The sequence below is a fragment of the Channa argus genome, chromosome 7 (genome assembly GCF_033026475.1).
Source record: "Channa argus isolate prfri chromosome 7, Channa argus male v1.0, whole genome shotgun sequence".
NCBI classification, from domain to species: domain Eukaryota; kingdom Metazoa; phylum Chordata; class Actinopteri; order Anabantiformes; family Channidae; genus Channa; species Channa argus.
The window spans coordinates 15,590,022-15,605,903 of NC_090203.1; the positions used below are offsets into that span (position 1 = coordinate 15,590,022).

A 15,882-nucleotide genomic window follows, 5' to 3' on the forward strand; every position below is an offset into this window, starting at 1 on the left:
TTTTTAACTTCAACATCTTCATACTTTAACATATGGATTTATTTGCATAACCTCTTTAAAGATAGATAAATTAATGGGAACTTGGGGATTTTTCTCTCTCTATTTAGATGAACCACCACAAAACACCAGCAGGGTGTAGTGTTATACTGCACCACACAGTCTGTATATTGTTTTATCGTGACTTTTGTGAATAGCTCGGTCAGGGTTTTTTTTTTTGTTTATAGACCTCAGTGAAGGACAATAACGTGTTTTAGGTGTTGATGCTGTTTCTAGCTGTATAGATGGATGATCTTCTGAATTGTCTGACCTCTCTGCAGGTTTCTTATGCCCTGACATCCTTGGTCTTGCACTCTGGCATTATTTATAAAGCACCGGGCATCAGCAAAAACAAAGAGAAGTGTATGTGTAAAATGTCAAACCATGAAAAAACTTTTTAATGTTAACCCAGAGTAAACTGTAATTTTGTAGTGACTCACACGGCCTGTACAAACATACACATCAACATTTTTTCTTCTCTTCCACTTTTATATCTTACAAGAAGATAAAAAAAAAAATCACATCCTATCAGATGATACCAATGTTTTTCCATCTATTTATCGGTCTTCACATCTTCAGACACACATTAGCTCAGCCACCAGCCTTTATGTTTCATCCATCCATTGATCTCTCCTTCTAATCGTCCTTGCTTCTGCTCAGTATACACGCCGATACATATACACATGATGCACACAACCCTGAGCAACACACCGCTTGATATTTTTACAATATTTTGTGTTGAACTTCAATTTTTAAATGTAATTATTCAAAATTGTCTGTCAGAACAAACGGCTGTTAAACAGAAATTATGTTTCAGGAGGAGTGATGAGCATTTTTATTAGCAAGTCTTGTTCTATTCATGGGCCCATAGAGAGTAATGTGTTGACGTGATGTGCTGTTGCTTAGTGCACACAGAATCACAGTCACTCTGCCAAAGTTAGATCTCTGGTTCCAAGTGGGACCAACACACTAAAAATGTACGCACTCCGAGAAGCTTGGGATGAAACATTCACAAGTGGCATATATTATTAGACTATATTAAGGTCTGAAAAGCCCAGTAGGTCCAATTAAAGCAACACCAATGCAGGCAGCACAAGCCAAGATCAAGTAATTAATACACCTAAAAAAAAAATCTCTCCAATGACAGTGACAGTGGCCAAAAAGAGGCTTATAAAGAAATACTTTGTAAGCCACGAGGGATTTGTGTTTTAGACAAGGACAATTCAATATCCCACTGATTTCTATCCTGGTTCTGTTCTTCATATCACAGATTTGTTGAACATGGTTAAATGTGATGCATATTCCCTCAGGGCTAAATTGGACTTATTGAATATTTTCAAACATGCAGACTTTCACACCTGCTGTAACACTATAAAAAAGCCACTAAGATAAACAAAATGCCATGTGTTGACAATACTATAAAAAAATCCTCTGTCCATTTGTATCTCCTGCTTACAGTGGTATAACAATGGTGTGCATGATTAATTACTTTATTTCATACTCAATATTGAGAGAGAGCACGAAATCCCCCCCCAAAAGGAAATAAGTTTCACTGGAACACAATATAATTTATTTTGCCACCAATAACTGAGACTTCTGCCTTGATTAAATAAAGACTATCAGTGTTATCACATGTGGGAAATAGGGAGCTTTTTCAATGTTCATCAGAAATAAAAAAAAAAATAGAAAAGAAAAGGACTTGTGTGGCTGGTGAAAAGGAATGTTCTAAATGGACTCAATGCCTTTGATGCATGAATACCGTGTTTTATGAGGATTGTCTACTGTCCTCCACTTCCCTCCCCACAGGAGAGACTCTCAGGACAAGTCTCTACAAGCAGACTTTTTAGCCACTTGCCAAATGCTTTTTGAACTGTGCTGCCAGCTCTGTGGCTTTGGCTTGCTAATCTGAAGTCACCTTTTGTTGTTTTCAAAAGTTATTTTACTAAGTGATGGACCTGGAAGGCCACAAGTGAGAAATGTCTTTTAATTAAAGTATACTACGGAAATGTTACTTAATTTCAGATGCAATTAATATGTGATTACTATATTAGCTCTATATCTATATTCGTTGATGGGCCATGGTGTCTACGTCAATAAACTTGGAAATGGGAAAGGAAAAACAAAACCGGTCTACTCTACCATATGTTTATTATGGAGATTGCTTCAGCATAAGTTAGTCAGTTGTGCTTGTGCTAAAATTTCTTCATTTTTTTTTTATAATCCTAAAACAAATTCCAGTTCCTATCAAACTCTAACCTGTCAAATCCTGAGTTTCTCCAATGTTCAGCTGTCTTGAGAAAGGAGGTGTGACTGCCCGCTCCTTCAGGAAATGATGCAAGCAGCAGAGGAGAGCAGAGATGCTGCTTAGCTAAAAGGAGTATGTGGACCATGACAGAGGTTAAAGAAAGTGACAGTTTGATAAAATACCGTTTCATTTATAAATTTTTGGACTCTTCCTGCTGGCCTGATAGCCACATCATGTCCTGTAGTTTATATCTGTAAATCTACCCGTGCTTTTTACTGTCCCCATTTTCTACCACATTATGGTCTGACTTTGTTTTGACTTCATCTCGACTTTAGCAAGCGTGGCCAATTGGGTTTTAAGAAGGGTCTTGATGTGTTAGCATGCTAACATTTAATAATCAGTGTTAAGTGTAATATGCGTGAGGTTGATGGGAATGCCCTTAGTTTTCATAAAACAAGGGCTGCATCCTCACAGCTAGAAGGTTCAAAATCTTGTCCGGCCAGCAGGGCATATGTGTGAGTCTTTCCAAATGCCTCTCTGTATTTGTGCAGAAATCCATGGGAAGAACATGTTGTGCATGTTTGCGTGGGTTTTCTCCAGGTACTTCACTTTCCTCCCACAGTCCAAAGACATCTATCTGCGATGATGATTGGTGACTATAAAATTCCCTGTAGGTGTGAGTGTGATTGGTTGTCTGTTACTCAGTGTCTCTCCTAGATAGAATGGCCACCTGTCAAGGGTGTCCCCACTGTTCGCCTAAATAACAGCTGCATTTGCGTTTAAATTATTGGATCGATGGATTATAGCCCTAGATGAAAGATTAAGTGATTGCCAAAGTTATGACAGTTTATCCTGAGGGGAATCCAAATGTGTGTGCAGACTTTCACAGCAATCTCTTCCACCTGTTACAACATTTCACTTAAAACTACAAAACTCAGTAGGATTAATCCTCTTGGGAATATTTAAATCTGGACCAAAGTAGTGTATCAGTTGATCATGTTGTTGCATAAATGCATAAAATCACCATCGCTGTGTGCTGTGTAGACCGCTAGATGAACCACGTTGTTAAGGACACAGTTTGTCTTAAGTACTTTAACAGCTGTCCATACCCATTCTACTAAATTTGTATTTTCTTAAGTAAACCACCTCCTTCCATGGATCACATCATAAAGATTTTTATTAGGTCCCGTGACTTAAAGAAATGTTCTTCTGAGGTGTGGGAATGGCAGGCCTGCTACCAGATGACAAGACTACTAATAACTGTGACTAGTCGGACTAATCAGTAAGCTGCAGTCTCTTTATTCTCTTGCTGGCCTCATATTAACCTGCTGCTTGTTATTAAGGCTGAGCTCAAGAGTGTGTGCATCCAGCACAAAAAGATATCACCATTATGGGGTCCTGTCTGTCAAATACAGTACATTTGAACCCATCTAGGCCATTAACTTGAGCCTATAAAACTAACAAATGGGGTTTCTTCTCTTGGTTTTAAAGCAGCTAATTGTGTATGAGGGTAATATGGTGTTCAGGGTTGTCTTTCATAGTGGCAGAAGGCTAAGCAACGTGTCTCAGATAATTTTCTATGTCTAAAGAATTCTGGCGACTTCTATCTGCACATTTTACAATTTTTACATTTAGGCTTTTAGCAGATGCTTTTATCCCAAGCAACTTCCAAGAATAGAGCTTGGGTTTCAGTGTCTTGCCCAAGGACTATTTGGTACGTGGACCGGAGGAGCCAGAGATCGAACCTCAGATCCTTCATTTAAAGGATAATCCACTTAACCTCCTGTGCCACATCCACCCTCTTCACGTTATTAATAGTTTCACTATACTGTCTCATTCTTGTTCATTGATGTCATGAAATAACTATTCATCTTTCACCCAGCTGAAGATTAAATATATGCTCTTATAAATACACAAGGTGGTTCCTGTTTCCTGGGAGAAATCCTCTGCTGCACAGGAAGCATGCATTCCTTTGTGAGTTTGTCAAGGCAACAATTGTGGCTTGTCATAATTATAAGAAGGGTAGAGGAAACACAAGAGGCTGGAGTAGTTTGATTATTTTTATTATTATAATGTGTTGGTCCAGTGTAAATATGGAAGCTTAAACATCAGAGAGATTGCTTATCTCCAAAGATGTCATCAAAATCAGCTGCACGGAAAACAGCAATTTAAAGTCCACAAAAAGTGGCATATCAGAGGTAGAAATATGTATGAAAGACTTTGTGTAGTGAAGGTGCATATGGTTTCATAAAAATAAATAAATAAATAACGATATACTTTTCTAAACCTCCTCAGTGTCAGACTGAGTATAATTGGCTGTCAAAATTTTTACTTCTTATCCAAACTGTCTAATGCTAAAGTCTTCCAATGATGTACTATCCAGGTTTTTCAAATGTAAGATCTGTCACATCTCACCTGCATGTACACATAGTGACACAGCTGATCTAAGCCGTATACAGTGCATCCAGAAAGTATTCCACATTTTGTTATGTTACAGCCTGATTTAAATAATACAATGCAAACCATGCGCCATAAAGACAACGTGAAAGACGTTTGTTTGAAATCTTTGCAAATTTATAAAAATAAAAAAATAAAAAAACAGATGTAAATAAGTATTTATGGCCTTTGTCATGACAATCAAAATTGAGCTCTGGTACTTCCTCTTTCCACTGATCATCCTAGAGATGTTTCTACAACCTGATTGGAGTCCACCTGTGGGACATTCAGTTGATTGGACATGATTTTGGAAAAGCATACACCTGTCTCTATAAAGTTCCACAGTTAACAGTGCATGTCAAACTGAGCATTCGAAAGAAAGGGCCTTAGTCAGGGACGTTACCAAGAACCCGATGGTCATCTGACCTGAAAGAGCTCTGGCATTTCTCTGTGGAGAGAGGAGAACCTTCCAAAAGAACAACCATCTCTGCAACACTGCACCATTCAGGCCTGTATGGTAGAGTGGCCTAGATGGCAAGGCACATGACAGCCCACCTGAAGGACTTTTGGAGCATGGGAAACAAAATTCTCTGGTCTGGTGAAACAAACCATGAAGTCTTTGGACTGAATTCCAAGTGTCATGTCTGGAGAAAAACAGGCACCGCTCATTACCTGGCCAATACCACAGTAAAACGTGGTTGCAGCATAATGCCTTGGGGATGTTTTTAAGGGGCAGGGACTGGAAGACTAGTCAGGATCGAGGGAAAGATCAATGCAGCAATGTACAGAGACATCCTTGATGAAAACCTGTTCCAGAGCAGTCTGGACCTCAGACTGGGGCTATGGTTCACTTTCAACAGGACAATGACCGTAAGCACACAGCCAAGATAACAAAGGTGTGGCTACAGGACAACTCTGTGAATGTCCTTGAATGGCTCAGCCAGAGCCCAGACTTGAACCTGATTGAACATCTCTGGAGAGATCTGAAAATGGCTGTGCACCGACGCTCCCCATCCAACCTGATGGAGCTTGAGAGGAAAACAGGTTTGCCAAGCTAGAAGCATCATTCTCAAAAAGACGTGAGGCTGTAATTGGTGCTAAATTGGTGCTTTAACAAAGTATTAAGCAAAGGCCATGAATCCTTATATAGATGTGATTTTTTTCATGTTTTATTTTTAATACATTAACAAAGATTTTAAACTTCTTTCACTTTGTCATTATGGGGTATTGTTTGTAGAACTTTGAAGAAAATAATGATTTAATTCATTTTGAAATAAGCCTGAAACATAACAAATTATGGAAAAAGGTATGCGCTGTAAATATACTTTCTGGATGCACTGTACATTTTCCTAGTTCCCATATGTATTATGTACAGGTGTACAGCATGTCACAGAACTTCTTATAGTCTTGTAAATCAGGAATTGGGATTTCTGGAGATGCAGTTATTGTATGTTTGATAGAAATACTTAATTCTCAGATTCTACTTGAACCACCAGGAAAGTAGACCTCCTGCAGTTTTTGTTGCACTGCAGTGACTTTAAGAACTTCATGAAAAATCACAGTTGGACCATATGGTGCTGAGCTAAATGACCTGTGGATCAACTCTACCATGTGACAGATGCATTTATTCAACAGGGTCACAGCTGGGATGGACAGCAATGGTGGAAAGGTAGACAGAAGGAAAATGAACAGATTGAGAGTAAGGTTAAATATGAGACAAAACAAGTAGGAGAAGAAGGAGAAAATAAAGCAGTGAGAACAGAGAAAGAAGACATCAATAGGACAGACATGCAGGGAGAACAGCAGCATCCATCAGGTGTCCAGGTCTGTTGGCCTGTGCCTCTATAGAGAGGAGCTGTCAATCATAATCCACCTGGAACAGCAGCAACTCAGAAAAGAAGGTTCAACCAAAAATGATCAAACGTATTATCTTTATATAACATTTAGCAGTTGTAGCCACGCATACTAATGTTTTCAGACCAACACAACTAGCAGAGCTCAATTCAGTTATAGCAATAAGTGTTTTGTTTCCCAAAAGGTTGATTTGTCATCTTTTTTTCAACATTTTATCCCACAACAAAATTCCCCATATAACACAGTATATGCCACATTCAGTTCTTGTCTTAAATGAAATGTGGTTAGACATTTAAGTCTTGAGACTAATTAATGCAGAGACTGCGCAAATGGTGAAGCTCAAGTAATGACCTTTAATTATTGTAGTCCTGGAAAATAAATAAAAGTTATGAAATTGCAAATCTCTTAACAATCAAAATGTAAAATGTGAATGTAGTTTTCACTGAAAGTTGATAAATTGAAAATAACACGCTTTATTAACTCGTCAGCTCTGCATTGATAGTTATCTTGATGTATTGCAGATTTCAGGTCATAACATCCTGCTGTTATTGTGTACACACACTGTGTAGTTGTGGGTGTGTACATTTTTTTTGGTGTGTGTGGTCAGCTGCAAGTGGGCAACAGATGAAGGCGAAAGAGGACGACAGAAGGGCAGGAAGGGAGGGAGAGGCTGAAGGAAGAAAGAGGAGGAAGACAAGGGGGACAGAACCCTTACTCACCCGATTATAGTGTTTATGCCATCTGGACAGTTTTTTTTTTCGTTAAGGTGTGCATTTGAGAGTGTGTTGAGACCATTTGTATGTATGTGTGTTGTAGTGCCCCGGGGACACACCTGGACTGTAGCTACTCGTCGTTTCAACTCTACAATCCCACAGGCACATTTCACCAGGCTGTTTCTCATGACTCCCATTCCTCCTCCCCCCTCAGGGCGAGTCACGAAGTCTCTTCTACAGCAGAGGAGCTGAGTGTATAAACAGAATTACACGGTGCACTCAAGCCTGTTTTCTCAGCCCAGTAGAAGAAAGAACGAGTGTTGACCGCTCCATTGTGATGCTCATTTCATCTCATTCAAAGAAACAGTTTGCCATGTTGGAGAAATACACTTTTCTGTTTACTCGTCAAGTGTTACACGAGATGATCAATGTCACTCTCGCCTTTGTTAAATATGAGCTGCAGGATAAGGACTACACATAAAAGCACAAAATACTGTCAACTGGTTGATTTCATTTGCTTATGCACAGTTAGGACAACTTGATACTGTTGTCAAAAAATGAAGGGATTTCAGCAATCTATGGCCTAATGTTTTTGAAAAAAATAATATTTAGTAATTCACATGTTGCTGAAAACACCTGGCAATCCAAAATGCTTAACAGAGAAACATCAGCAGTTGGGCTGAGCACTCAGACTCCAAGACCCAGGCTAGGACTATCTAATTTGACTCAGTAACTCATCTGATTCTGATACAATGATAAACTGGTGAAGTAAGGCCTACACCTGTCTAAAATGTCATACGGTAATAATATACATGTTTTAAAACACAGAGAAACTGTGAACTTGAAAATGTTCAATGTAGTTTCACAAGTATGGTCAGATTGTTTCTTTTGTAAATCAAACTTTGAGCTGAGGTGCAAAACGGTGTCATTGTGCTTTTAACATCCAAGCCGTCAGCGCAGCAGGCAACAGTCAAGCACCTGCTCCAAGCGCACAGAGACGTCTACAAGTCAAACACACACACACATACAAAATGAGTTTCAGCAACGACCATGTGGCTCCTTTAAATCCACAGATGCCGTGTATGTCCCCCACAAATCTCGTTGTGATCGCGCACATCAAGGTCCCTGAGGGCTTGAAGCCGAACCGAAACCTGCAGGTTGGCAGTGGAGGTTTTTTGCGCAGCTGCACTGAGTCGCGTTTTTACTCTCTCTCTCTCTCTCTCTCTCTCTCTCTCTCTCTCCCTCTCTCTCACTCTCAGGGATGAACCGGGTCGAAGGAGGAAAGGGTTGGGACAGGGAGGAATAGCTGGAGGGAGGGATGGCTGAATAACGAGGAGAGAAACACCCACTCCGAACTGAGCGAATTGTATCCGGAGAAAAGGACTGAAAGAGAGAGGGAGTGAGTGAAAGAGTAAGAAGAGGGAGCCTTTTTGGAGGCAGCGGCAGAGTCTTTGGTATTCAGAGGATTTCCTTTAGGGATAAAAGGACGCTTTGAATTGATGCCTGGAGAGGTACGAGAGGCGATTTCATTCATGGTGCGTGTGTTTGGTCTCAGGTGCGCGGCGCTGGAGCGGTTGAGCGCAACGACTTCATTTGAGTAAATCTGATAATTTGTCTGGCTGACAAACTAAATTTAAAAGAATCACTGGCACTTTGAAGACAATTTTTGGTTGCGGTCAGTAAATAGAACTTGTGTAGTCCCGCGGGCAGGTGGAGGAAAATCGTGTAAAAATAAATCAATATTCGCTTTAGTGGTTTGGAATAATGTGTTTTTCCATAACATTTTAAAAACACAGTCCTGGTTTATTCTTGCGTGCCAGGGTCGTCTTCTGCTTTCTTTTTTTTTACGCTAATTAATTGGATTTGACTATGTGCGCAAACACTTTTCTACAAATATCTTAAAAACATGCACATTCATAGACGCTTCATTCTCATCTAAGGCGCCTTAACTCTGGTTTCCATTAACCAATTAACCCACTTGAACTGTTCCCCTTTGCATTATAAGAAACAGGTGATAAAGCAAATGAAGAAACCAGAAACTTTTGGTTAAACGTGAGTTTTGTTGTTTCACCTGAGTAGATCAAGAGAAATAATTTCAGTGAACGTCGCTCTGAGACTGTCTCTTCTCAATTTAATGAGATTAGCTTACATTTGTGTGTATTTGTATTTTTATTTCTGTATAAGAGATATCTTCTCTCTGATTCTGTTTATTTCCCTCTTTATGTCTTGAGGCCGATGTATGTGAGGAAAAAAATGTTTCTTTCACTATGTTATGCTTATTATCATGTTTCGTATGGGCTCTATGGGCGTCTGTTCTTCCAATGCCATCAGGTGTCCTCTGCTGCAGCGGATGATTCAATCTTGAAACTACTTTTGTTGCACGTGCTGTTTTATTCATAGGACTGTCTGTGAGGTGTGTGTGTGTTTCCCTGGGAGAGAAATCATAAGAGCTCTGTGTTCGCCCTCTGTGTGTAATAATGAGGGTTAAACTGGAGAGAAGGTGGAGGATGAGGAAGAAGTTGTAGGAGAAGGAGCAGAGAACAAAAAGTACGGGGTGAAAGGAGGAAAATATGAAATAGAGGAGCAGAGGACCGTTGTGTTTGCTCTTCTGGTCGGACAATTGCAAATCCCTCTGCCAATCAAACCTTTATCTCCCTCTCTGTCCACCACTGGTCTGTTCTCTGTGTTTTTTCTGTCAGCTCTTTTGTTAATCTCTTCTCTTCTCTTCTCTTCTCTCAAACAAAGTCCTCCTCTGTTTCCCCCTCAGCCTGCTTTGTGTAGGCGTTAGACTCGACCGCTGCTCTGTGGTCAGTCTAGACTACTGCTCTGTAATTGTGTCAAAGTAGATATTAGACAGGACTAACTGATTCCAGAACAGTGCCTTGGGGCTGTGTGGGCAAGGTGGGTCTGCCTGACCCCACAGATCCTCTCAGCAGCATTCCTGCTTTCTCACTGAAATCTTGTTTCTGAATTTTCTGCCTTGTCTTTTGTTTCCCATAATTGCTTTGCTTTTTTCCCTTTCATGTTGTCATCGTGGTCTTTTTTCTCTCTGCAGGTCTAGACTGCTGCTTATAAGGATGTTGACAACAGGACAAATCAGGTGGTCTTTGTGGGCTCCACTGGTTTTACTGGCCCTAGCTTCCAATTCCCCCAGTAAGGCACAGGGTCAAGGTAAGTACTGTTTCTTCTTCTTCAAACTTCAATCTCTTGCTAATATCTCTGTTTCTCGCCCTGCATCTCACTTCAATCCCCTCATTCTCTATTTCCCTAACTTTCTTCCTCCACTTCCCACCTTGGCCATCCAGCTTAACCCCCTCTGTTCTCTTCATCACTTGTTTCTCTCTTTTCCCCTCAAGCCTCACCTCTCTGACCTCCTCTATCTCTACATTATTTTCCTTTTCCTCACCTAGCCCTATCTGTGTCCTCTCCTCCCCTTGTTTCCATCTCATTCCTCCCTCTGTCTGCTCTCTTTGATGTGCAGGCTCACTCCAATCAGATTACATCACGCTCATGATCATAACACCTCCATATCATCATGCCATTTCACCCTGGCAGCATGGCAATGCTTGCAACCGTGCTGCCAATGCCTCCACGCTTCATAGGGGTTTTAATAAATGTGTTGTAACGGTGCGCTTCAAGCTGTGATGATTTGCTGCGCAATGTGCCTCACAGTAGATAACGCTCCAGTGTGCTTTGCAATCAACCTCAACTCAGCAGACCTGATTTAATCAATGTTGAGTGTCATCAAAAGTGGGCTGTTGTCTAGTATGTGTGGTGTTTTCAGTCATTGGTGTATTCCTATCAAGAAACACATATTTGAGTTAGATTTGAGCATAGTGTTTGTTAATATGGCTAAAGTGCCTGTATTCACTTGGATTCAAATGTGACTCCTGTATTTGGATGAGAATTGGATGTTCTGACACATATCTGTTAATACAGTAATTTCACTGGCTTCAGATCTAAAGCTCCACTATACCTGTTTATTTTCTCTTATTATGTGATTTACTCCAGGGGTTCAGGTGATTTAGTGGTCAATGTTGAGTGTTATTATTTAGACTACAGAGGCTTTGAATTCAGCTTTTTCCAACTAAACAGATCCAACTGATTTTTTTCTAAATCCATTTTGTGTGTGTGCAGTCAGAGGACCAGACTTACTGTAGGTATCTGGATAGAGATCATATAAAAATAGACGCAGGGTCACTTGTAATGTAGCTGGGCCTGCTTTATATGTGTGTGTGTGTGGAGCTGACATTCCTTCCAGGATGTGGAGTAAGAGCAGCAGGGAAGCAGCAGATCTCGGTTGTAGGAATACTACACACAGAGACCAATTAAAGATTTTTTTCCCTCTCTTTGAAGTTGTTAAAATCAATATTCCATGTGTGACACAAGTCTCTTATTGATCTGTTTCTACAGCTAAATTAAAAGAGTTCCACACTACACACATTTTATTTTATTACAGTGAACTCTTAGGGGTTCCTGCTTGTGTTGTGGAGGTCCTTAATAAACATTGCTTGCTTTGAAATAAAAAGTGGCTTTCCCATTTTCTTTTCTCTTTTGCTCCCTTTCAGTTGTCACTCATTTAAGTTTTCCCATTTCTTAAATTATACTCCATCTCTCCATCTTTGTTGCTCTGTTTCCCTTCAGTTATTCTTCCCGTCTGCTTCCCCTCTTGTCCTTTTCTCTAAGAAGTTTTTATTCTAGTTTTCATTAGCAGCTCTGTTGGTCATGTTTGTCAGTGCAAGCCGCCAGAAACAAGAGGTGAGACAGAATAAATAGATTAGACCAGCATGGATGACCTCCCAGACACTATAGGAGCATAGCCTGCACAATCCCTTCATTAGGAAGCATGTGATAGCCATTAATTTTTGCCCAGTATCTCCTGGTAAGCTGCAACATCTGGTCAGATGGGATTTGAGCTTGTGGATTAGTGTATTCTACCCATGGAGGATGTTTGTATATACAACACAAATGTCTGGATATCATCAGGATCTCCCACTACCAAAGAGTGGGTCAACCAAGGGTATTTTTTTTCTCTTTCAGAAAGACAAGAAATGGTCTGGCATCTCGACCAAAGGGTACAAGTTTAAAAATATTTTCTGTACAGAAATATTACTAAAGTGGTCCACCAAAAGGAAAGTGGTAGTGGTGAAATGGAAATACTGTAAGTTTAACCCGATGTTTAAAGAAATGCAATTGGTATTTGCATTAATGAAATATTTAGAATTTCCTTGGACAGCCTTTCATATATTCTGTCATGTTTTACAGATACATGCACTGTGAACACTGCAGTTGTAGTGAACAGTTTGCAAATGCTTTTACCATAAGGTTGCAATCATGCTGGCAGCTCTGTGAGACTGAACTAAAGTGCATCAGTGATTTGAGCTAAATCAGATTCACCATCACAGTTCAGCAGCTGAGGCTGAATGGTATTCACTTTGCAGGTACAGTGAGTAAAAGTATAGGAACCCTTTGGAAATACCTGGTTATCATAAAACCCAACATTACAATTTCATGGTGAATGTAAATATGACAGGAGATTGCCAAAAACATGAGTCATGTGGGTAATATGAGTGTCTGTACAAACATGGCAATTGCAGTGACAAAATATGGCAGTATATTTGATTGTTTTAAGTTTACAGTGGTCAGCAGCATGGAACAAAATGTTGAATGCTGACCATTGCAGAGCATTGAATCTTTGCTCTCTATTTGACCTGTGGGGACATTTTTGGTGCTGAACAGTGTGCATCAGTGCAGTGAGTTGTTGTCCTATTGTTATCCATTACTGTAAGTCAAGTATTTTTTTTTATATTTCATCCCATTCCTGTTTATACTAGAAGGTAGTGAATTTCTGTACGTATTTGTTCCCTTGTTTGTGTGTGGTTATTAAGTGCATAGTTAATTATTATAACTGGTTTTGTTGATTGGCTGACAGCCTGGTTCAATACTATACTTTGTTAAACATCACAAGAGATTATGTACGTGTGAACACACGTGTGTGTGTGTGAGTGTGTGTGTGTGTTGACTACTGTTTGGTTAGAGGGGAGCCCTGTGAATTAGTGTCAGTGAAAGTGTTGGCCAGTAATTGTAGTTATAATGAGCCGGGGGAGAAGGCAATGATGAGAAATCATTTATTCATAAGGAAATGAGAGGATGAGATGGAACAACCTTTGTTCAATTTAAAAACTGCTAAATTTTCTAAAACTCAACTGCTGTCACCTTACCACTCTGCTGTCGTTGTTGATGGTAATCCAGCTTGTCATAATCATCAGCCACTTTAGCCTAATGGAGCATTGAATATTTGGAGGTGTGATGTGCAGGAGGCTCTAAAGTTTGCCCTGTTGTTATTGTTGCAGCTTGTAAATAATGTTATTGGATTGTAAATAAAAAACATTATCTTTAATTAATGGGAACATGACCTAAAGATAATTTTTGAAAAATATTGTTGGAGGCATTGATACAGGAACAACAACATAAAATTGCCCAGTGTATATCACTGTGGAAATGCAGTTATTCAACATCTATTATGCATGCGTGTGCCAATTTATGGGAGCCACAATGTACAGCTGAGTGAAATGAATGTTCCATCTCCTCACATTGAAATGGCAAAACAGTAAAATGAATAATGTTTTTTTATCAACATAATATTCAATGCACATTCAGCTAGTAGAAATGTTCCTTCAAAATCACAAGCAACAGAAATTGAAGTGTCTTGTAAAATTATAGTAAAACAATGAAATTTATATCATTGTAAAAGTACATCCTCCTTGATAAATCGTCTGGGTATTTAAATTGAATATGTGCAATCAAGTCTCTGATCTTTAAAATGTGCTGTGAACACTTAATGCTTGTGGCACCAGGTGTGTAAAATTGGACTTGCACTTTAAAATTGGGTAGAATTTCAGGGGCAGTCTGAAGCAGTTTGATTAGAGCAACAAACCATGGGATCAGGAATACAGTTTTCAGAAGAACTCAAATGAAACTTTGATGAAGATTGAGTGGGATATAAAAATATATAATATTTCAAAGTGGGGGATAAAGGGGGATACCAGTACTAACTAAAGACCACCAACCCAAATTGGAAGAAATCTTGACACAATAAGACTCTTCCAAGAAGTGGAACCTAAACAGTATCCCCACAATTCAATTTGGGGAAAAAAAGTCCACATCTCCACAGTCAAGTGTAGTCTGCACAAGTCTGGACTGTTTGGGAGACAAGTACGCAGGAAGCCATTGCTTACTTCTAGATATAAGGCAGCACACAGAGTGTACTAAGCAGCGTGTTAACAAACTAAATTATTTTGTAAGAAGATTATGTGGTCTGATGACACTGAATTATTTGGTCATATATATAATTTGCAGGTATATGTGACATGGAAAACTCTGCCCACTAGGAACATGATTGCCAGAGTGAAAAAAGCAAAGTCAATTCAGCAGTGTTTCAAAAAGAATAGGATGTCCTTTCCAGTCTCCAGATTTAAATATTGAATTGTAGATAAATTTACAAAAGGTTGTACATGGCAAACAACCCAGCAATTCAGTAGACTTAAAAACCATGAAGAATTGGCTAAAATGACACCTGAAAGGATACAAATGCTGCTTGGCGGGTTCTGATGTTTGCCCATCAAAGTAAGGGGATGCAAAGTTTTGTGCTCAAATGTAGGTAGGATTAGTCAGCGGCAGGTGAATGTGTTGCGGTGTGCAAACCATGAAATAGGCTACAAGCATGATGGAACATACTTCCTAACATCCCACAGTGCGCAGAGCCTGGCGAGCCTTGGGGTTAAGCAGATTTTGTAGTAAAACACGGTTGTGAACCGCCTGCTTGGGCCCTGGATGTCTTCAAATAACTAAAAGAAATTCCTACAGTGGACAGAAAATGTCACTCGGTTTGAGATAAAACCTAATGTGCTGCTGCAGCTTTCTTGAAAAACATGTTAATCATTTTCTATACAATCAGACATTTAAATGAAATTCTGTGGACCGTAGTGAAACTGGGTAGAATTAGTAGAATTTAGACAATGCTGCCTCACCTTCTTTAAGAGCAGTTTAATTCTTTTTACCACTTGCATACTAATTTGACCATTAGCCATTATTTCTTTTTTCATTAGCATATGTTTTGTATTTCATGAGCATCATGTAGCGATAGAAGAGATGAACAACACTGCAAAAGACAAAGTTACTTAAAATAAAATTGATTGATTTCTGTGTTTTGCATTGCACTCAACTGTGACATAGACCTGGAAACGATTTGTGTTGAAATAGCAGAAATTGGAATTTAATATTTGATTCTTGAGGATTTTCTGGTGAACATTTTGCAGCATTGCTTTGTAGGGATGCAAAATATTATGGCTTTCTTCACCAGACTGCACATTGGGACAGGGTCTTAATATTCAGCCAGTCCTAAAGGGAAATTTCACAATCACACTCTGTACACGCACAATGCAGCAGAGAGATAAGTGTTGAGGGAAAAAAGACCTTACTTACACAAGTAAAGCGATGAAAGAGAGAAAAAAGATGTTAAGCCACTAAAGGACAGAAGTGTGGGGAGGCAGGAGAGGAGAAGGGGAGACAAGGTAAGAGCAGGAGAGGGGGAAAAGA

The 15,882-nt window shown here is 39.5% G+C and overlaps 1 protein-coding gene across 3 annotated transcripts in view; it reads left to right on the plus strand.

Annotated features, from left to right (window-relative positions):
* Positions 1–8,575: 8,575 nt before the first annotated feature.
* Positions 8,576–15,882, plus strand: part of col14a1a (collagen, type XIV, alpha 1a) — a 119,592-nt gene continuing 112,285 nt past the window's right edge. Inside the window, exons 1-2 of one of the 3 annotated variants that reach the window (XM_067509043.1) lie at positions 8,576–8,819; positions 10,340–10,455. In XM_067509043.1, coding sequence (XP_067365144.1) covers positions 10,362–10,455 — 94 coding nt within the window. In that variant the 5' untranslated portion in view covers positions 8,576–8,819; positions 10,340–10,361. Of the gene's footprint in view, positions 8,820–9,553; positions 10,186–10,339; positions 10,456–15,882 lie in introns of those variants that run through there. The other 2 variants (XM_067509042.1, XM_067509044.1) reach the window with 2 other exon arrangements.